At 44.9% G+C, this 21,688-nt stretch overlaps 1 protein-coding gene and 1 long non-coding RNA gene across 3 annotated transcripts in view; both read right to left on the bottom strand.

Annotated features, from left to right (window-relative positions):
• Positions 1–21,688, bottom strand: part of LOC127612661 (uncharacterized) — a 166,092-nt gene that overhangs the window by 108,008 nt on the left and 36,396 nt on the right. The gene's annotated exons all lie outside the window — the stretch shown is intronic.
• LOC127612562 (axin-2-like) lies at positions 1,669–19,710 on the bottom strand. 2 transcript variants are annotated; one of them, XM_052083258.1, is made up of 11 exons: positions 19,455–19,710; positions 17,188–18,132; positions 15,124–15,264; positions 11,895–11,997; positions 10,203–10,343; positions 8,932–9,353; positions 8,666–8,815; positions 8,345–8,572; positions 8,106–8,207; positions 7,254–7,379; positions 1,669–3,467 (listed from the first exon to the last, which is right to left on the bottom strand). In XM_052083258.1, the coding sequence occupies exons 2-11, from the start codon at positions 18,018–18,020 to the stop codon at positions 3,341–3,343; spliced, it is 2,373 nt and encodes a 790-aa protein (XP_051939218.1). In that variant the 5' UTR covers positions 18,021–18,132; positions 19,455–19,710; the 3' UTR covers positions 1,669–3,340. The 2 variants fall into 2 exon arrangements, with proteins under 2 accessions (XP_051939218.1, XP_051939217.1); XM_052083257.1 differs by lacking the exon at positions 19,455–19,710 and adding an exon at positions 18,895–19,339.

Raw genomic sequence — 21,688 nt, 5'->3', positions numbered from 1 at the left:
GCGAAGAAAAATGTAAGCAATTTTTCCTCGATAGGTTTCCTTTCAAAGCGGAGCCCCAAGAGGCTGTGAAAATAGAGTCGGTCGGGAGGGTGACGGGTGGAGGGCTGGAGGGTTCCACCTGCCCCATTCCAGACAGTTGAACAGCAACTCGCTGCTTCAGTGTGATTAACCTTCCCCATTGGCCTGATAAATCCAGGCACAAATTGATTTTCGGGTCTTTGCGGGGTACGTAATACGCCGATTATGTGTTGGAGGTTTCACCGTTCCATGCTTTGATGAAGACTCTGGGAAATTAAATGTGCTATTTGGGGTGTTAAAAAGACAAACTTGAAAGGAAATCCTGCAGTTTAAAAAAAAAAGGATGTTTGAGGCAACATTCTAACTATGAAAAAAAATACATTTTGTGCCAAAATTGCCAGGAATAACTTGCCGCTAAGGTGGGTAGAAAATGCGAAGATTTTGCTGCGAGTGGAAAGCTTTTTCACTAATGACGGCTGTTATCTTGCTCAGCGTTTTACCCAGTTGCAAGTCTCTTTAAATATGACCCTCAATTTGATTTAAGCACTGCAAGTGACTCCCAAACACTGAAATATTTCCCGCTATTAAATGCCCCCTTCCGCTAAAGGAAAACAAGATAATTGAGGCAAGCATGGCTAAGCTCTGTGCTCGGTGCTTCATTAATTTTTTGTGTTGACTCTCAGGGAAGCGTTGCTCCTTATTGCTCTTTAATAGGACCAATTAGGCCTCGTGCCCCAATTTCCATGTCTAACGTCTCCCATTTAAGTGCTGAATAAAGAATCCACCGATTGAACCGCACAGAGGCTGCGATGCATCAAAGGGTCGCATACCTCTGGTGATTTTCTGCTAACCTCGTGAAACACTTTGAATTCATTCATTGTTTTTCCAGCAATGAGTCATATTTTACAGCCGGTTTTCTGTCTGCGTCTTAAAATCCTGACAAGTGACTCGAATTTATGGAGCGTATTCTTTTAACCTGAGATTTGGTTCCGTTATTTCGCCTCGGCCTCACCTTGAGTCTCCTTAGCATTAGCGTAGCGCTTTAACGAAGATAGCAAAGCACTGTCGGCTTCACAGTGCAGAGGTACCGGGTTCGATTCCAGCTCCGGCCTCCCTGTGTGGAGTTGCATGTTCTCCCAGGGCCTGCGTGGGTTTCTCTCCGGGTGCTCCCGGTTTCCTCCCACATTCCAAAAATATGCGTGGCAGGCTGATTGATCACTCTAAATTGTCCCCTAGGTGTGAGTGTGAGTGCGAATGGTTGTTCGTTTCTGTGTGCCCTGCGATTGGCTGGCAACCGAATCAGGGTGTCCCCCGCCTACTGCCCGGAGACGGCTGGGATGGGCTCCAGCACCCCCCGCGACCCTAGTGAGGATCAAGCGGCTCGGAAGATGTATGATTGAATGAATGAATTTAGTTCAAACATTCAATGTCTTTGTAGTACTGTATATTGGTTTGAACAAGATTTGCAAATCATTGTATCATTTGATGAAATATAGGTTCAACATACAGTAATTTGCAAATCATTGTATTTTGTGTTTATGTTGAACACATTGGGTTTGTCTCAATAATGACATTCCTGATGGAGTTTAAGGAGGAATTGAGCTTAAGTGAAACTAAATGTTAACCATGAAAGAAAATCCAACATGTACAGACTTGAAAAATATATAACTTTAATAAAGGCTACATCTCTCAATAATTACAATAATTATAGGTCCATGTAAATCTTTAAATGAAACTCTTTATATAATGTATAATTTACAGTTTTTGATAGAATGAAGAAAAAGGCTGTGGTGTAAAAAAAAACAACAACCAAACACGATTACATGATATTAAAAGGCATAAAAAATATCTTTTCAACAACAACAAAAAACCCTTCTGAAAACCAAGGGATATATATTAAAACCCTGAAACAGGGTAGCACATGGTATGGCATCCATTTAGGCACAGGCGCCTGTACTCTTAAAACACCAGCAAGAGTGTGTTCTTATTATAAGTGTTGTTTTTGAGCGTATACTCCTGATGTGCAACACGTGTGTCGGTATCCATACTTTCCAATGCATAATTACAAATGTATACAGGGGTATTGTTAAATACAAAATCACTATAGCAACATTCAAGAGATATCAGAGCCATTGTTCTTCATTGTTCAGTTTTTTTCTCTCCTCCTCTCAAACTTGTTCTTTTTCGCTCATATCATTTTGGTGCATGAGCTGTAAATACGACCGTTATGAGATGGTACAACTTGTGTTCCACATCTCTGCTCTGCGTGTATGCCCCCCCCCCCCCCCCCCCACATGCAAAGCCCGGGTGTACAAACAAAGGCACAACACAAAAAAACGGAGCTCTGTTGCCAGCCTAAAGACACAAAAAGTGAGCTCTGGCAAAAAGGGGGGGGGGGGGGGAAGGGAACGCCAGAGTGCCAGAACTAGCATTTCAAACTTTCAGCAGCATATAAGACTTGGGATTGAGCATTAGAAGCCTCAAGAACCCCAAGACCACAAAAGAATGGCAATTTGGATCAGAGAAGGTACCAAGGCTATGGGAGGTGCTAGGCTAGCGCCGCATCCTATGTTGTATATACTAAGATCAGACAAAACAAAATATGAAACAATTCCACCGCAGTAGTCTCCCAACATTCAGAGCAGCTTGCCTTTTTGGCTGGAAATTGGGAGGGCAAGAACAAGGTTGGGAGGGGTCCTTTTTTTTTTTTTTTTTTATCAATAAATAATCACTATAAACCTTCAACTTGTGACACTACGCATATACAATACATGTATATATACATATATGCAAGTTATGTATATGCACATGTATGAACACTTTTGTAACTATGTAGCAAGCTTGAAGCGTAGGCTGGCTGGTGCGGTGCTGCTTCTCCAGCCCCCCCCCCCCCCCCCCTTCTAGTCCGTTGCACATGACCCGCCTGTCAGTGTAAACGCGCAACAGTCTCTCAATATGCATCACAACAGTGGTTATATATTCAAGAAGTGGTCAGGGGTCCCCCCCCCCGCTCCCCCCGCCCCCACCTTACATTGGTCTTGGAAAGTTTTTCGCGTTGTTCTTTGTGTTTCTAAGGCTGGTTGGTTGAGAAATTCAGGGAGGGACAGCCCCCCTCCTCTGGATTAGGCATACTTCATTGGCTCGTCTTCCTTCAATCACTCCTTGTGCTGGATATATTAACTCTGCGTGTGTGTGTGTGTGTGTGTGTGTTTTTAGCTTAGTATTCATCATTTCAAGAAATAAAGTTCATGACAAGACTCTCTTTCCTCAAGTTTTCCGGGACTTTAAGCTTTTTGGCAACAAGGATGTCGCTCGTGTTTTTTTAGTCCATCCTCTCCACCTTGCCCAGGACTTTGCCATCATACATGGGCAAAACCGAAGCATCCTCCCATACCTCCTCAAATACGGCACCGCACTCAAACTCATCGCTGGCTTTCTTAAAGTAGTACCTGTGGAGGAGACAAAAAGAGTCAGACAAAATGCTCTGTGCGTTTTGGTGTTGAGAGACAAAACAAGCAAAAGCTATCATCATCTGACAGGAAAAGAGGCCTATGCATCCGTGTCCATTTAAACACTGTCGCGAAATTCTCTTTAGTCCAAAATGAAACACTGACACACCAAGAGAGCCAGAAACGGCTGCAGCTCAAAGCAACTTAAGTCATCGCTTTCATGGCATACTGCACACTTCAAAGGCAGAGAACGACTCCACCTCACACCGCTGCACAAACACAGCTCAACTCATTTAAACACAATCCATGCTGTGTGTTTGCGCGTGCGTGTGTGTGTGTACGTGCGTGCGACTCTGCACATCCTCTTGTTCGTCATGACTGCTGGCCATTCAACTGATGCCTATCTTTTTGCAACCTCTTATTATAGTTGAAGGGTTAATTAGAAGCTGTCTTAAGTTGACCCCCCCCACACCCCCCACATCCCCGTACAACTCCATCCATCCATCCATCCATCCATCATCTACCGCTTATCCGGGGCCGGGTCGCGGGGGCAACAGCCTTAGCAGGGAAGCCCAGACCTCCCTCTCCCCAGCCACTTCTTCCAGCTCTCCCCAGGGAATCCCGAGTCGTTCCCAGGCCAGCTGGGTGACATAGACTCTCCAGCGTGTCCTGGGTCTTCCTCGGGGTCTCCTCCCGGTGGGACATGACCGGAACAGCGCTCAGGAGGCATCCGAATCAGATGCCCAAGCCACCTCATCTGGCTCCTCTCGATGTGGAGGAGAAGCGGCTCGACTCTGAGCCCCTCCCGGATGACTGAGCTTCTCACCTTATCTCTAAGGGAGAGCCCGGACACCCCGCGGAGAAAACTCATTTCAGCCGCTTGTATCCGGGATCTCGTTCTTTCGGTCACGACCCATAGCTCGTGACCATAGGTGAGGGTTGGGACGTAGATCGACCGGTAAATTGAGAGCTTCGCCCTTTGGCTCAGCTCCTTCTTCACCACGACAGACCGATACAACGTCCGCATCACAGCAGACGCTGCACCGATCCGCCTGTCGATCTCTTGTATCTTGTTCCCGTACAACTCTTCAGCTTCTAATTGGACTTGCTGTCAAATGTAGGCCATTTACGTCACTTAGGTTGACATTTCAGGTGCCTCAGAGTCTGCATAAGCATAAGTGCGCTGCTTGCACATGAGCACATATGATCCCCATGTTTCTCCCTTACACATACAAATAAATACACTCGGGAGCGTATTCATCCATCCATCCATCCATTTTCTGAACCGCTTAATCCTCACTAGGGTCGCGGGGGGTGCAGGAGCCTATCCCAGCCGTCTTCGGGCAGTAGGCGGGGGACACCCTGGACCAGTTGCCAGCCAATCGCAGGGCACACAGAGACGAACAACCATTCGCACTCACACTCACACCTAGGGACAATTTAGAGTGTTCAATCAGCCTGCCATGCATATTTTTGGAATGTGGGAGGAAACCGGAGCACCCGGAGAAAACCCACGCAGGCCCGGGGAGAACATGCAAACTCCACACAGGGAGGCCGGAGCTGGAATCGAACCCGGTACCTCTGCACTGTGAAGCCAACGTGCTAACCACTGGACTACCGGGCCGCCCGCGTATTCATCACCAGCAAAAAAAAAAAAAAAAAGTGAGGGAAAAGGCAGAAGGGGGGGCGGATAAAAAGGCTGGAGAGTTAGAGTGGAGGCTGTCCTGACTCAGTGAGTGAAAGCAATATATTGCATTTGGGGCTTTGCCGAGGGTGCTGGGAGGTGTCTCCTGAAGGTCAGGGGTCACCTCGCGATCCCGCTCTTCTTCTCTCAAGCTGAGAGAACTCCCATGGTTAGTTTGCTCTCGGTGATTGTGAAGCCAAGGCTCCTAATGATTTCTCTTTTTTACTTTCAAGCCTGATTCAGATCAGCAGGAGGGGATTTAATGATAAGCTTTGCAATGAGGGGGGTGAGGGGGGGGGGGGTGCACCACTACTCACAGTGCAAAATATGTAAAGGCTGTGTAGTTTTTATTTGTCAAGTCTCACTTACAAACAAAGATGTAAAGTGGAGATGTTTTACGAGTAAATTTTCATCTCAGTCATTGAACGCCACATGTACATGGGGGTGAGGGGCATACTTGCGCAGCTCTGCGTGTGAAAATTGGAATGGTTTTGTCGTAATGACATTTCCTCTTTTTCCGACTTTGCAGACACTCATTCATTCGTAAAAAAAAAAAAAAGTCATCTCTTTACGATTGCTCGATTTAACATCATGCTACATTCTCGCAAATGCCTCAAAGTCATCTCTTTGTGTCAGCGCACAAGAGAGAGACAGACGAAAGCCTTTCCATTGGAACATGTTTTATGTGGTCGATTTTTTTTTTTCTCTCTCCCTCTTTGCAACATCTGGCACCAATATTGTCTGGCAGGGCTGCCGCATACTGTTCTCTGCTGTACCATTGCCATGTCCAAATTAACTAACTCCACACATTCTGCTGCTATTGAAGCCAAACTTTTCATGTCCGCCTCCCTCTTCTTTGCTGTTGCTCAAAGAGTTTTGGGTTAGCAGGGGTGCAAGGACTTGTTTCTCTCTCCTAACAAACAGATGGGTCTGCAACCTCATGTAGACAGCACAGGAAGCCTTCAGGCTTTTTCGTGTGTGTGCGCAGAAATTAACTTGTGACAAATTATGTGTTTCTTCATTTTTATTTATTTTTTTTTCATTGATTGGCCACCAAATTGTATCCAAAAAACAAGAGTTTAAGAATTTATTTATCAGTCGCTGGCCGGAGATACAGAGGAAGCTTGCAACATTTGATTTTAATGCCTGATGCAATAATGGGGAATCGGAATTTGAAGGCCTCTCAGTCTTTATGCCCAAAATAAAATGGATCAGGCTTCAAAGACATTTTATTAAGGCTGCCTTACCATGGAAATCAGGAACAGATGTGCAAACAAAATTGCTGCAGAACCCCCACCCCCCCCTTTCAGTGGATCAGCCCAGTTTCTTTCAACTCAGAAGCTCCGGTACTTCACACTCGGTTCTTAGCTTACGATCATATGACTAATAACAATCGATGCTAAAGATGCGTTTTACTGGTTCGTGGGGCGCCGTTCTGCCTTTTAGCTTCAAGTGGCACACTTTGAATATGCACCTTGGCAGTGTCAAGACAAAAACAAACAAACTAATACATAGAACCAGATATCCACAGATTGGAATCAGGCGAACCCCCCCCCCCCCCCCCCCCACAAAAAAAACTCTGACGTACCGACTATATAACATTGAATTTAAAGTGCAGTGAGACTGCAGCCCATTAAATATGGCTCACTAAAAAGGTGTCCATCATGAACTCGGGAAAATGATTGAGGCCAGTGGCATAGTGTTGAAGTTACCCTCATTTAAACTAGCGGGGGAAGAGTCAGTCCAGGCCAAATCAACTGATGTAATATTTAAAGATTTGATTATTTATGCATTATGGTTTACTCCAGTGTTGCCACCGCCCAGTTTAGACTCACGTCTACGTTCAGGGATGTGCAATTTGAGCAACCGCCTTTCTTTGTGAGGTTGTTTCATGTGTTTCTTGAGTGTCAACCCTGGTATCAGATTTGGTGTCACTAGAAATGCTCATGTAAATAGACATTCCCCCCAAAAAATCTCAAACAGTACATCATGTATGTCAGAGTTGGGTACTTGGACCAACTACAACTACGACTACTTTGGAAGGCCGATTCTGTACCGCTGTATCCGTGTGAACCTAGCTAGGCCGTCGATGCTGTATTTACCGGTAGTTGCCTTTCTTGCTAAGCTGTTCTTTAAAGTGTCCCAAGGTGAGGCAGTGGGTCTTCATCACACTCCGGTAAGGAATTTCCTCGCCACAGAAGAAGTAGGTGACCATGAGGTCACTTGACCTATGTAGACAAAACGGGACATGCTTCAAACATCGGTACGTTTGATGGCATTTATTCTTCAATCAAAGATGACATTAAAAGGACGGCATACCGAAAGTTCTAGAAATTCAATGGGCAGTTTCACGAACGGTATCTTTATTCACTTCTAGTGATGAATGTGAGATGAAAGAGTTTAGAGGTTGGTTAACATTCTACATTAATCTCGAAGGATGAAAAAGGAAAAAGAGGGTCTTGAGTGACGAAATCATTGCTGGCCGTCTTACATGAGAACAAGAAAGTTGTAAAGTTCCACATAACAATAATTTGCATAATGTGTTCCAACCACAAGCGCCCTCCAACTGCTTATTTCTTCAAACCTTTTATTCAAAATTCGCAAGGAGCTCGGCGCCATGTCCCGTTTTAGAAAAGACGAAGTCGCCTTTACATACAGCAACACCGGGGGGCTTTCCAAAACTTGCACAAAAGAGACATTTGTGTGCTGCCTCTCCAAAAAGCAGTCGTCGTGTGAACGATCAAACAAACATAGGCAGTTTTTATCAGTTCAGACTAAAAGCAGTTTCTTGTAAAAAAATAAAAAAATAAAAAAGGCCCCCGAATGGATGATAATCAAGACTATTAGAAAGCAGAAATGCTAAAAAAATATGGAGCTAAGCAGTAAAATACTTGAAGCGAGCGTGACACTAATGAAGTCCAGACAATAGAATTGAACAAGATTGAAATCCTTACTCGTCCATTTGGAGTCCAGAAGCGGCTAGAGAGCTGCCTCCAGCGGTGAAGGCTATGGCTGGGTGGCCCTGGTCTTTCAGGCTGATGGACGCTGTTGAATGCCTTTTAAAGTCAGTGAGAGAAAATGGTCGTGAGGACTCAAATTTGATGGAAAAATCAGTGGATACCACCTTCAAATCAGACGTAGCAAAAAGTGTGATTTGTTGTCATGACATATCGGAGTCTTAGTGAAGTCCTACCTGGGTTTTAGTGGTTTGGAAACCTCCTCCAGTCGACGGCAGGCCTCTTCGAGCTGTGCTAAAGTGTTGGGTGGGGGCAGCGGCGGCATGGCTGGATCCTGTACAAATGGATGGCCCGGGTGGTGCCCACGAAGGTTAATCCCGGAACCAATGCCACCCCCACCCCATAAGGAGTGAGTTCGAGCAGGCAAGGTCTCAAAACCAAGTGGCTTATGAAGGACAGGGTAGCTGTTAGTGGGGGGGGGAAAGAAAGTCCAACATGAACTCATGATAATACTGGACTGTACTGCAGAGGCCAACATTGCTTAACAAAAACTTTACCTGTGAGGCTTGTGTTTGCCCTGTCTCTCGCTCTCCAGGATCCACTGCCAAACATTCTGAGAGCGGTCAGTGGTATCAAGAGGAAGGCATGGTGATGACAAGCCCTCATTGGAGGATCTGACTTGCCGCTGTGACAAAGTGCTGCAGCGACTGGAGGAGGAGAGAAGCGCGTCAAGAAATAGCTTCTTCCAAGAGGAAACATTTGCAGTAAGGAAGGTCAATTTGGTGCAATACAATGTGACAAGATGGTTCGCGTCGACACTCACGCAGGGGTAACGTCAGAGTAATTGGCGCCTCCTGGAGGGCAGAGGCACTGTACACGCTGAGCTGCCTCAACCTCAATCTGCTCCTTCGTCTTGTGCCCAGCATGATGATGGTGGATATAATGGTGATGGGTATGTTTTGCGGACTGCCGGCCTGACACGACAGCTTTGGCAGAGCCAGGATAAGCACCAAAGAAGGATCCGTGGTCTGAAGATACCAAGGCACCGGTCCGTTCTGGGGAGCGTGAGCGCGGCGAGTGGCGAACCACGCCGGGTGACTGGCAGCCCGGCGTCTTCAGGACCCGTGACAGATGATCGTCGAGGATAGCTTGGGGGTCCTCCTCACATTGGCTAGCGGATGGAAGAAGAGGCTGATGGAGGGAGGTGTTGCTGGTGAGATCTGCGCTTTCCTCTTTTTCCTCCTCCTGCGCAGGCCAATACAAGAAATAAAAACAATCAAGGACTCAAAGAAACACTTATACAGAGCGGCGTGTGGGAAAAGCAGCAAGCGGAGGAATTTATGTTTCAACCTGCACCAACTTACGGTACAAGTCAGTGAGAGTAAAAGCCTGCGTCACTTGATTTGAATTTCCTTTTGCCACACTGTTATCATCGCAAACAGGCTTTGGGTGTGCTTCATCTATAATGCAGTGCGCCTATGCATCACAAAGACACTGGCACTACACATATTCAGCAAACGTGCCACTAGAGAGTAGCTAAGTGCTAACTATTAAAAAAAATAAAATAAAAATCAAGAGTATTGAGAAACATAACTTTTAAAAGTTCCACTGGATCAAATACTGGAGAGACAGAGTGGAAAAGGCAAGAAGTAGACAGACTTTTAAATCTCTTGGCTTCATCCTTCTTCTTCGGCACACCAAATCTGGCATAACGGCTCTTGTGTATTAAGCACTACTGTCATGCCGACTTACTCGGAGAGCTATAACGGTTTACGGTTCCTGATAAATTGTAAGAACATTTTAGACAGATAGTGTTACTGTTTCAAATTCGTAATCGTTACTCCCCATCTTGAGCATCTTGTCTTGCTGTGCCACAACAGTGATAAAGCAAATAACCACAGAAGATGACGACGAAGGAGAGGTCGAAACGGCAACAGAAGCATCAGACAAATAAAGATTTGGGCACAGAAGATTGGCCCGTAGTTTAGGTTTTAATTGAGAGTGCAGTGGACAATGAAGAAAAGATGATTGACCTGCATGTAAAGAAATGAGGGAAATAAAAAAATGTACAGATGTGCGAGTGTTTGCCTCTACCTCTTGTATCTGCTGTAGTCTCTCCGCCAAAGAGCTCATGGTGTCTTGTTCTCGCTTCAGCTTCTCAAGCCGCGTTATGAGTTGGGCAGCAAACGATGCAGGCTCAACGGGGGTCATCTCTTTAGGCAGACGATGAGTCCTCTGCAAGGTACACAGCGCAGTGAAAGGGGGGCACTTTTAACGCCAGGGAGCGTAAATGTGAAGTGCTCCCGACAGATATGCAACATGGCACATTAATCCGACGCCCCTCGTGTCCTAAGCCGGTTGGAGTTCCAAAAACCCTGCAACTATTCCAAAAAGCATGATCCGGATGCCCTTGTCCTTACGAATCTGAACTTTCTTCACTGCCCATCACACCATAGATCTCCCCATGGCCAGTGCCCTTGGCAATGCCAGGCTGCCGGGTAGCAGTTGCTTGGTTGCTCGGAGGGGCGGCCCCCTGCCTGCACCCTCTATAGCCCGACCGAGTCATCAGCTCGGCAGCGTCTGAAGTCAGCGCACTTCAAAGGGCCCTTGTCAAACATCAAACGCACACTAGGGGTGGGAGGGACACACGGCTTTAAACCTCCGTATAAAAGCCAGATATTGACGGAAAAGAGGGAGCGGGGAGAGAAGAGAGGAAAAATGAGAGAAGCGGGACAAAATTAACAGCGGGAAAATAATAAGGATTGAGATGTGCAATTGCATGGTGGCAGTGAGGAGCGGGACAAAGGCAAAGGAGAGGACAGACGAGTCAAATAGCGGGAAGACAAAGTAGGAATTCATTTTCCAGTTGCGTGCCGGGGCAGCGCAAAGACACGCTCGTCCAACATTATCCTACTTTCAATATATGTACCTTCTCTTTTTCTGTTATTTGGAACCCCGGCTTTCTTGATTTTGACTCTTTTTTTTCGTTGCTTCTGTCATCTCTTTGTATACGCGATGAAGGGATAAAGAAGAAAGGCGAGTGAAGCTGCTGGCAAAGGAGCGCCAGCCCTACATGGGGCCCCCCCTGCCTAGGGCTGGTACATCATGGGAGTCAGAGCCATCTCCAAATCAGGAGGGAAACATTAAAAGAGTGCAAGTGGGAAAGGGAAAAAAAAAAAAAAGACACTGAAATGGAGAAACGCGAGGAGCAGGGGAAATATGGGGACTGAGCATGCAGAGAAAGCACACAACATTTAGATTTTCTTGCTCGACATCAAACAGATGCCCGTCTGAAAAGAAAGAACAGAGGTTGTGACCCTCCCCCTTCGGACTCAATCGGGTCCAATAATAGGGCGAAGTCTCCATGTCCTGTATTGACAAGCTTATAAGATAAGATAAGATAAGATAACCTTTATTCGTCCCACAATGGGGAAATTTACATTATTATTATTATTATATATACATATATATATATATAAATAATTATTATTGTTATTATTAATATATATATATATATATATATATATATATATATATATATATATATATATATATATATATATTAAATATTATTATTATTATTATTGGGGTAGCTTTGGGCTCTTTGTGATTTCCTTTAACACTACACGACAAGGCAAGTGACAGTACACAGGTGGGCGGTGAACTGGACTCGCTCCACAACAGCTATGCTGACTTTTTGTTGCATTGCAGGAGAGAAGCACTACAATCAGTCTCACACATAAAAAAAAAAAAATAATAATAATAAAAATACTTTTTAAGACTTACTGGAAAGTGGGGAAGCGTAATCTGGCCATTGATCTTGACACTGCGATTCATCTCTCGCTGGAGATGCTTCTTGGGGGCCAGTTTATACGGAGGGATTCCATCTCTGTCAAGAGATTCAAAAAAAAAAAAAGAAATAAATAACATTCACAGTCCCTTTCAGACGAAACCAACCAAACTTTTCAGATTCTCTGCTACTGGCTGGTCCTGTTATATTTTCTTGCCAACTGCTAGTACTTTAGGGCCATTTGCCAATCTTTGTTGCAAGAGGGGGGTGAAACAGCTGGAAAGCTGTTCAACAGAAAAGTGACCAACACAACACCCCCCCCCCTCCCCATTCCCGCCCCCAATAGCATACCGCTATTCACAGTAGAGAAAAGTCAACAGGCCTCACATCTTTTGAAGCCAAGGCAACATACAGTAAACGCCTATATCACAAAACCCAGCAGAACAATGGGTGAGATATGCTAAACACCCTCCTGTGAACTTCAAAAGAGCCCCCCCGGTAAGATTAGTCCCCGTCCACTTTGACAGCATTTTTTTTAAATAAATGCTGAATACTATGCAGTCATCTCAGTAGCTGGGTAGGACATTTTTTTTTGTATGAACAATGCAGAGCATGTCATTAGGAAGACATTCTATTCTAGCCCGCTGACAATTAAGCAATTATTATGGGAACGTTATTTTCTCCAGTTTGCTCGCCTTTTCGAGTCAGTTGCCACTTAAGCTGAGCCAATTATCTTGGCCATTTTGGCTGTTCAGAAGTATCTGACCTAGCCCAAACGCTACTTTTCTGCTACTGCTTTGAAATCTCACACTCATGCACATATGCACCCACTGCCATCTTCGTTTGGCAAGCGCTTTTGCTGTGAGCCTCTGATCTAAGCAACATCAAAAGGCTGGTTTGTAAGATAAGGTAATGTTTGAAGTTGGTGCTGCAACGTTCCCCAGCGTCCAAGTAAATCCATAAATAAGATATAAGCAAAAACCGAAGCCGCCGTCAAATCCCCCCCCCCCCCTCCAAAATCCTCCTTCTTGTTCTTTATCTGGGAAATGAGATTCAAACGCTCACAATGCCTTTCAAACACTAATCAAATTGTTCCCTCGAATTAAAGAGGGAAGAAACTCTTTTTGTATAACTGAAATCCATTTGGGTGGAAAGACAAAAAGAACCGGAGTCAAGGACAGGAGACGCCAAGGTCTGCGACACACATCTCTCCTGAGAACTAAAAGACATTTGATAAACTGCCATGTTCAATAAACTGGAGGCAACCCCCTCACCCCCCATTGTTATGAGCTTGGCATTATTGCACAATACTTAAATCACACAATACTAACACTCTCCTCTTTCATCTAGACTGCATCAGACAACAAAGTGTATGCAGAAAAGTAGTGAAGATTGCCCAACTGTCTGTGTCCTATGTGTTGTGTTATATTTTGACTTCAAAATGGCGCCGCGAGAGTGCCTGCCTTTCCAGCAGCTCCTCTATTTTGTTGTTCTACTTCTTCCTTTCATAACTTTGCTGCTGTGAATTGGGAATTTCTCCATTGCGAGACGAATAAAGGTTTTCTTATCTTTTCTTAAAGCTAACTTAAAGCTAAAGCTAGCTTGTCTTGCTAACTAAGCTAAAAGCTATGATGGCCAGTCCCTCCCACCCCCTCCAGCCCGCCCTGACAGCACTAGGTAGCTCCTTCAGCAAGAGACTGTTACACCCGCGCTGCAAGAAGGAGAGATACCGACGCTCATTCCTACCGACTGCTGTCAGGCTGATGAATAAAAAATAAAAATCATAATAATAATAATAATTAAATGATATGAAGGAAAATTGTAAATAGTACTGCGATTTATCCATTTGTGTTCATATTGTATTTAATTGAAAGATGTTTGTTGGTTTTTTTTTCTCTTTCTCCTTTCTTCTTTCTACATACATTCTTGCTGCTGGAGGCTGTAAATTTCCCCAGTGTGGGACAAATAAAGGATATCTTATCTTAAAAAGGTGAAAAGAGTGCCTGGCCCCGCTATCAAAACTGCTGTCTCTCCAACACCAATAAGTCATCCTTCGTCAAAAAAAAGTGACGTGAAACTAAAAAAGACAAGAAATCTCCTCTTATCACCACAAAATCGAGCAAATGGCCTACCCCGCTGTTTTTTTTGAATCGACCCAAACCGTCTGCCCACCGGAGATACAATTTGGCAGCTTGATGCTTTGTGTAGATTTTGGAAGCGAAAACAGACGTACTATTTCACGGCTTCATGGGCCCTTACTTTATGGGGATCTCCTATTCAGTTGTGCAAGTCATTTTCAAAGCAGCCAGCCACCCTTTTATCCCCCTAAGCCCCCCTCACCCAACAATAGGCTGAAAGCGATTCAGTTAAGCCCTTTATACTCCACGCACTTTATTTTCTCACTCTCTTGCACTTTGAGCCCCCACCACTGCCGCAACAGGCTCTGGAGGGTAGAAGAGAGAGGCCGTGGAGGGCTGGGTCATGATGGAAGTGATTTTTGGGGGTGCACCAGTCTGGCCAAGGGGGAGTTTCCTCTGTCCCAAGGTCTATCAATGAGTAACCCATGTGAAAGCCTTGCAGACACATGATCTCAGCACGCCACAGAGGCCAGTGGCAGGAAACCGACCCACCATGTGAGTAAGCCCTCCTTTCATTTGGTGCCAACATTTTTCAGTGAGTTTGTCTTGAGGCCCAAATGGCCATTTCCCTCCCCCCTCTCCTTTAGCTCTTCAAAGAGAAGAGCGATTAGATAATATGAAGAAGAAGAAGAAGGAAGGGGGGGGGGGGAACAGGTCTGTTGTGGCAGCAGGGTGGGTGGGAGGGATGAATTTCACATTTGAGGAATGAAGCAACCCCCCCCCCCCCCACCCACCCACCCACCCACATCAAGACAAGCTCATATTTTTCCCCCCTACTCTCCCGCAAGTCATGGATCAGAAAATAAACTTCAAAAAGGTCTTGAGAAATCACATCTTTAACGGAAGAATTACCTGTTTAATGACATTATTGCAGGCCATTTTTTTTTTTTTGGAGAGCGCTCCAGCTGCCTGCTGGCCACATAGAAAGGGCTTGTTAATCGACAAGACGAGTGTGTCGAAAAACAGATTTAGCCGATAAAAAAAAAACTTTCCACAGAAACGTGACCAGTTGGTGGAACGGAATCAAAGATTGAAAGTGGCTCGTTTTTTAATCTCCCGAGGAGCGCCTCTTCATCATCGCACTTACACACTACTGTCTGTCATTGACAGTGAATCATCCGTCGTGGCGTCACTGGAGATCTCACTGTCATTGGCACTGGTGGCAGGAGCCAAGATGTAGCCAGAGTTGACAAAATACGGGCTGGCATCGTCTCCTCGACGATGGGCCCTGTGAAGAAGAAGAAGAAGAATTGACGTTTTAGTGTGAGGTTTTTTCCAGTGTTGCCGTGCAAAGTACAAGTCGGAGAACGTGCCGCACGATTGACGTTTAGTCCTGGTGTGCATTCAGTCCAATTAAGAAGATAAACAGGACAACTGGAAATTTGTTTTGCCGATGTCCTCAGTCGATTTCCGTCACGCGAGTCGTTTCCACAAAACCGTTTCATCCGCATAGGAGATCCGCCTCGCTCTATTCTTTCACGCCGTCCCTTGCCCGCTCTCCCTCTTCTCGCATTTGCTCTCCCCATCTACAGTGTGAGAATCCTCCCTTCCCCTCTTTTCTGTGTGACTATCTACTCTCCTGTTGTGTTGCATTCCAGTTGTAGTTGCGAAGGGGGTGGATGAGGGAGAGGAGGTAGGGGGAACTTGAGCGTTTGCGAGGGGGGGGGGGGTGGGGGTGAAGGACAGGGGGTAGGAGGGCCCCTTTCTTTATGAGAATGCCTTCTGCTGGGAGTGCCGAGAGGAGAACCCCAGCATGACTAAAGCTGTAGGCCCCAAGCACAAACCTGACCTTTGTAAGGTCCGCGCAAAGAGTCAGGTATTTAGCACAGCTGGGCTTTCTGCACCCCCCCACTCTCTTTCTGCATCTCTTGTTGCTTCCACAATCCCCCTTGCTGTCTTCACTTCCTCCCCTCTTGTCTCTTCCTGCAAAGCATGCTTAGTCTCCGACAAGCAATTTATTTTCCAAAACAGGAGAAATAAAAGTGTTAAATTACAGTTACACGCAAAGTAGTGGCATAAACTATAGCACGTCACTGAAGTGGGGATGTTTTTACCACTCCGGAGTTGCATATGGGAGATCTAAAGAAGAAAGGAAAAAAAAAAATCCTCGAACAGAGAATCTGCGCAGTGCCAAAATTAGTTCCACATGTTTGAGATGGAAATGGGTTGACCTACAGACATGGAGAGGGCCACAGAAGAGGGTAGGGGGGGGGGTGCGTATGAGTGGTGCAAGGGAGAAAAGGTAGCTTTCTGCTTGATAAGTCATTTTTCCACTCAAACCGAAAAAAAACATTAAAAATACCCGTTAAGAGCCGGCTTTTGTCTCCCGAATCCTTATTTTCGCATTGCCACTGACATGGCAAAGGAATAACCACAACTTTTTAAAAAATGATCTCTGAGCAACAGCGTCATGGCCAAGCACTGTTCTATGTTTCTGTAGTCCACAGTGTCTCGTTTAAGATTAAGAAAACCTTTATTAGTCTCGCAATGGAGAAATTTCAGATTCACAGCAGCAAAGTTATGAAAGGAAGAAGTAGTAATTCGACAATAAAGTACTGTTTAAAAAAAAAAATTCCCAACAAAGATATGATGTCTCTAGATCTAGTTGGTAACCACAAGCAGTGTTTTTAGCTTCACCGGGGGTTTGTTTGCTGATAGACATTTGATGAACACGCCATGAATGTCTAAACTGTTGAATTGCAAAAAGGAAAAAAAAAAAACCCCACACACACACTGCTTCAGTGAAAAACTTGCCCCCCCCCCCCACTCCCTCCCCCATCTAGCTGTAATAGTCTGGCACTTGGTGTGTGAAGTCATGCCTGAACCGGAGGAAGGGTTTCAAAGCACAGGAAACTTGGAAGAAGCCAGCAGAGAGTTACCTGCGAGACACCATTTACTCAAAAGGAAGGCTCAGCTCCATTGATGTTTTGTACCCAATGCACCCCCCCCCCTCCCCCCCCCGCCCTCTAACCCCTTCACTAACTGCAAGGCAGGAGGGCACAAACAAAGAATGTTATTCTGGGACCCTTTGATCAACTGTCTCCGCCTACCCCCCACCCCCCCACCCCTCCACTCTTTACACGAACTGACATGAGTAAAGTAGCCAATGAAAACGTAGAAACAAAAATGCTTCATGAAACATTGTTCTTACCTGCAACTGTTCTCCAAAATTTCAGCCGTTGTCCGGATGGCAGCGGTCGCCCTCAAGGATTTGGCTGAAAGTCCAACCATAGAACCTAAAGCCTTTGCCTTCAAGTCATGGCAGCTCCACTCCTCTTCCTCCATAAGAGGTGGAAGATATCCACACACAAGCTTGAGGCTGCCGAGCGTGCCGTGATTCGCATAAGCTGCGTTCTCACAGCCGGTGCGCACGTACTCGCGGTATATGTCAGAGGTCAAAAACATCTGGTAAGCATTCTCTTCCATGTTGGACTGGATTTCGGTCTGTGCCTGGTCAAACATGGCCGAGTCTATCTGTTGCTTTTTAACACTATCCCTTATGTAGGTCTTGGTGGCTGGTTTGAGCTGCTTGGCAACAATGCTGTTGTTCTCGATGTACCGTTTGAAAATAACTTTGGCAACTCGCATCGTTTTGGTATCCTTTAAGTCCATTTGCCTGAAACCGTTGCAAGCAAACCAAAAGTCCAAAGTGTCCACGCAATTCTCCTGCTCCAAAAAGGTCCGAAAGAGGTGAGCACCATCTTGATCGCCAAGAAGAAAATGCAAAGACTTTGTCCACCGGATCAGCGGCGAGTCTGGGGACGCACTTCCCTCCGGCTCTCCCAATCCATCCTCATTCCTTCGTGGAGTGGAGCCGGGGAGCGCGGCGGCAGCCGTGTTATCTTTAACCTTATTAAGGGCTTTCATTTTTCCAGACCGGCTGGGTATGGAGCATGGCGACTCTCCCTCCTCTCCCGGTACCGGAGGACGAGGAGCATCTTCTCGGAAGCTACTGTTGACGTGCTCCGTAAGCGCCCTGCTCATGGCTCCGGCTCCGGCTGCCTGTGTGAGAGTGCAGTGGTGCCTCCACTGAGCTCCGGTCTAATCCTACTCACTCTCTAAAAGCAGCGGGGGAGCTTCTCAGCTCCTCTTCACTCTGAAACACACAAAGTATTGATCTAATCAAAGACATATCCTGCTGAACTTCAAAGGAAGACTTCAAATAAACAGACCTTCTTTAACAACAACAACAACAACAAAAAACTCAATAGGTTCAGAAAACGAAAAGCTTTTTTCGTTCCATTTGTCTATTTATAATCTAAATGGGACATCAAACGAAGCCCACATTCTGAATGTGCACTGATCTGTCACATCAAACCATATTAGAAGAATAAACAGAGTCTTAACTCTTCACCATAACCAGATTCTGTCATTTTTTTTCATGACACGTGCTTTCCTTTTGGCTCCTTTTTCCAAATCACTCCCACTTGCGACAGGATCATACGCCCGTATCACACGCACACAAAGTCACACGGACTCATTTTGCATTCGGAGTCCAACATTTTGTCGACAGCTTTCCAGGTAACGCGTGCAGAAGCAGTACAGTACATCTCACGTGCGCATAGTAAAACCAAATCAGGGCTGAGCAGCCCCTCTGGCAAATCGGGTCGTTTGAGCCTAAACGTGAACAAATCAATAACCAATTGTTTGTCAATAGAGGCTATTACGGTTTTAGAGTTACATCTTTATAACGACTGCCAACGTCTCTGCTTTGACTGTAAAGGGTAAAAAAATACATATTTGTCACAGCTGGACGAACAAAAAAAATTAAAGAGCAATTACAAGTACATGTTGGAAGAATCGTAGCGTTTGTAACAAGGCGCACGATATTATCAACGCTTTGTAAAATGCAACATACCATCGCAGATAATGTCCAGTGGGAGTGCATTTGAAAAGTTGAGTTAATCCATTTAAAAAAAAAAAGATGATGTCAGTCCACAACTCTAAGGACAAGTAATCCCACACAAGATTGCGAACGTGCGCCGCAAGCGCCGTTCGTGCCACGCGTGTCCCTTCTCGGAGCTAAACAGTGTAACATATAGCCTTCGCCCCTATTCAACAAATGGCCTCAGAAGTGGCAGGCTCAGTCCCTATGTAGCTCTCCGGGGGTGTCAAAATCTAGAGAAGGCAAAAGAAAAGAAGGAGGGGGCTCCCGCTGTAGAATACGTCCCACTTTTTTCCCAGCTATAAGAGACGCGCAGACGGATAAATGGTCGGGTTTTTTTTTAAATCTGAGCTACGTGTACGCGCGCGCGCGCGCCCGCGCAAGCACACACAGACACATAAGCTTCTTATCTCGCCGTATTTCTCGCCCACAAACAAGAAACACAGCTCCGCTTTCTCAACTTCAAAGCTGAGCAGCAGCACATCAAAGCGGCCAAGAGAGGGGGCCTGTGGAACAGCTTCGCTACAACTTACCATCCATGTTCCCCCAACAGTCTGCCACATTCGAAATCGTTCAAAGTTTAGCCAGTCCCGGCAGTTTGTATGTCATCGCACCGGGCGCTTTCTCCTTCCGTCCTATCAAGTTGGACAATTCCCCAGGCGTACATCGAACTAAACAGGCGTCTTCCTCAATTTGTTCAGCCTCAGCCCTGGTAAAGTGTCAAGAAACGAGAGAGGCATGACACCACACCACGGATGTTTCTAAACCAACTGCGCTGAAGGTTTAACTGTATGCACTTCAAAGGAAAGCGGCTGGCGTGGTCCCGGAAGATACATAATGCGCGACGAGTTCCTTACCTCAGAAAACGCCATATAATCATTTGAAATAAAAATACAGGCAACCCGCTACAAACGGTTCCGCTAAACGCGTCACGCCGCACTGATTCAAACACATACATCTCCGAGTAAACACTTTTTTCAACTACATGTGAGAGCAGAGAAATACTTCACTTGTATAGTTAGGACCTTATCAAAGACAGACAATCGAGCTAAGTCCCTGAGGCTTTGGAACGTTCCAAGTCATCTGCCGAGCCAATACTCGACTCCGCCACTGTCATGTGTTCTCACGGCGTTTACACACAATTACTTTGAGGAACAACGAAACACAAAAAGCGCTTGTCGATTATGGTTTTTACACACAATCACGGTAAACGTTTGTATCAACAAATTTATGCTTTCAGAATTCACCCACAGCAGGAAGGTAAGCGCTATTGGCTACATTTTAAGCAATATGAAAAAGAGCATTCTTCAATCATTCTCCAAGTTATAGCAATAAGTGGATCATTTGTTCTTAACTGAAAAAAAATCTAAACATGAAACAGTGGGGTGGCCGTGAAGTGCAAATCACCCAACAAATTAAAAATCATCACAAAGCCATGTCCCCCAAAAAACAAAACAACAGCGAAATGAAAAATCACAAAAAAACAAATAACTAAACAAAAAATAAGGTAAAAGCAAACATAAATTGAAAAACAAAAAATGTAGCTCAACAGCAAATCAAAACCCATAAATAAACATTTATCAAAAACACACACAAAAAAACAAAGACACATCTTAAACCAAACACGAATACAAAACAAAACACAACATTGAATAAAAAATCACAAACAAAAAATGCAAACAAATACTGAAGCACAGCACCATTTCCTACAAGAAGTGCTTGGTAGGTGGGGAAGTGCAAGGGGAATCAGACTCATGGCTGATTTGACGAGAGGGACAACTTGATTGGACAGATGCAACTCAATTCGTCTTTGAGCAGCAAGTTATTGCCAGTGATGTACTTTTTTTAAAAAACAAAACCGAGTGCAACCAGGGATTCAAACGCATTTGCCTCTATAAAGGAATATTATGACTCTGGACATACATATGAGATGATACTGGATATGCTCATATATAGTATATATATACATATATCCAGGTATATCTATATATATTTCTATATATATTTATGCACTGTATACACTTACACACACACATATTTTTCTGAACCACTGATCCTCACAGGCATGCTGGAGACAATCCCCAGCTGTGTTCAGGCGGTAGGCATGGTGGACCATAAAATGGAGTTTTATGAAAACATGAATGAGTTGAAAACAATATGATTGGACAAATAGTGAAATCATCTCTTCTGTATCACACATAATGCATTACTGTATCACAATTATACTAAAGTCCTAGATCTCATATTGTTAATGGATCATTTGATGCAGTGTGGTCATGTTCCGGGGCAGATTGTGACGGCTCATGTTTTGATTTACCTTTCATAAGTTAACCTGAATTAGTCCCACAATGGTGAAATTGTGACCATTTGCAACTTTGGAAAAATGATACTCATTACTAAACTTCCAGGTCACATAAACCTGACTACCCATCCATTCATTTTCTATTCCTCTTATTATTTGGATCATGAGTTATAGATTTAAATCCCTTTCAGTCTTCTGGCTCATTTTTCCATTTTGTGTTTTTGAGTTGAGGCTCAAATTGAATAATGAAAACTCTTGTGTGTGTCTGTGATTTCCTTATTTTGTGTTTTTTGTTCGATTTTTTTGGGGGGGGAGGGGCAGGGGTTAAAAAAACAATCTCTTTTTCATTAGCATTTAACAATCGGACACGTAAAGAACAAATGGAACACAGTCATAGCTAACTTGGATTGTGTTAGTGTTTCTGTCAACTGTCAAATGCTGCACATTACCTTACAGGCCTTGCCA

The sequence above is a fragment of the Hippocampus zosterae genome, chromosome 13 (assembly GCF_025434085.1).
Source record: "Hippocampus zosterae strain Florida chromosome 13, ASM2543408v3, whole genome shotgun sequence".
NCBI classification, from domain to species: Eukaryota; Metazoa; Chordata; class Actinopteri; order Syngnathiformes; family Syngnathidae; genus Hippocampus; species Hippocampus zosterae.
Note: the sequence above shows the minus strand (reverse complement) of the source record. Positions and strands in the feature narration are given on the sequence as shown.

Excerpts from the sequence above, each read along its gene's own strand:
- LOC127612562 (XM_052083258.1), bottom strand. The coding sequence starts at position 18,020 with ATGAGCAGGGCGCTTACGGAGCACGTCAACAGTAGCTTCCGAGAAGAT. Across the intron at positions 8,573-8,665 it reads GGCAAACACAAGCCTCACAG|CTACCCTGTCCTTCATAAGC; the intron begins GTAAAGTTTTTG and ends CCCCACTAACAG. Across the intron at positions 3,468-7,253 it reads AGCAAGAAAGGCAACTACCG|GTACTACTTTAAGAAAGCCA; the intron begins GTAAATACAGCA and ends TCTCCTCCACAG.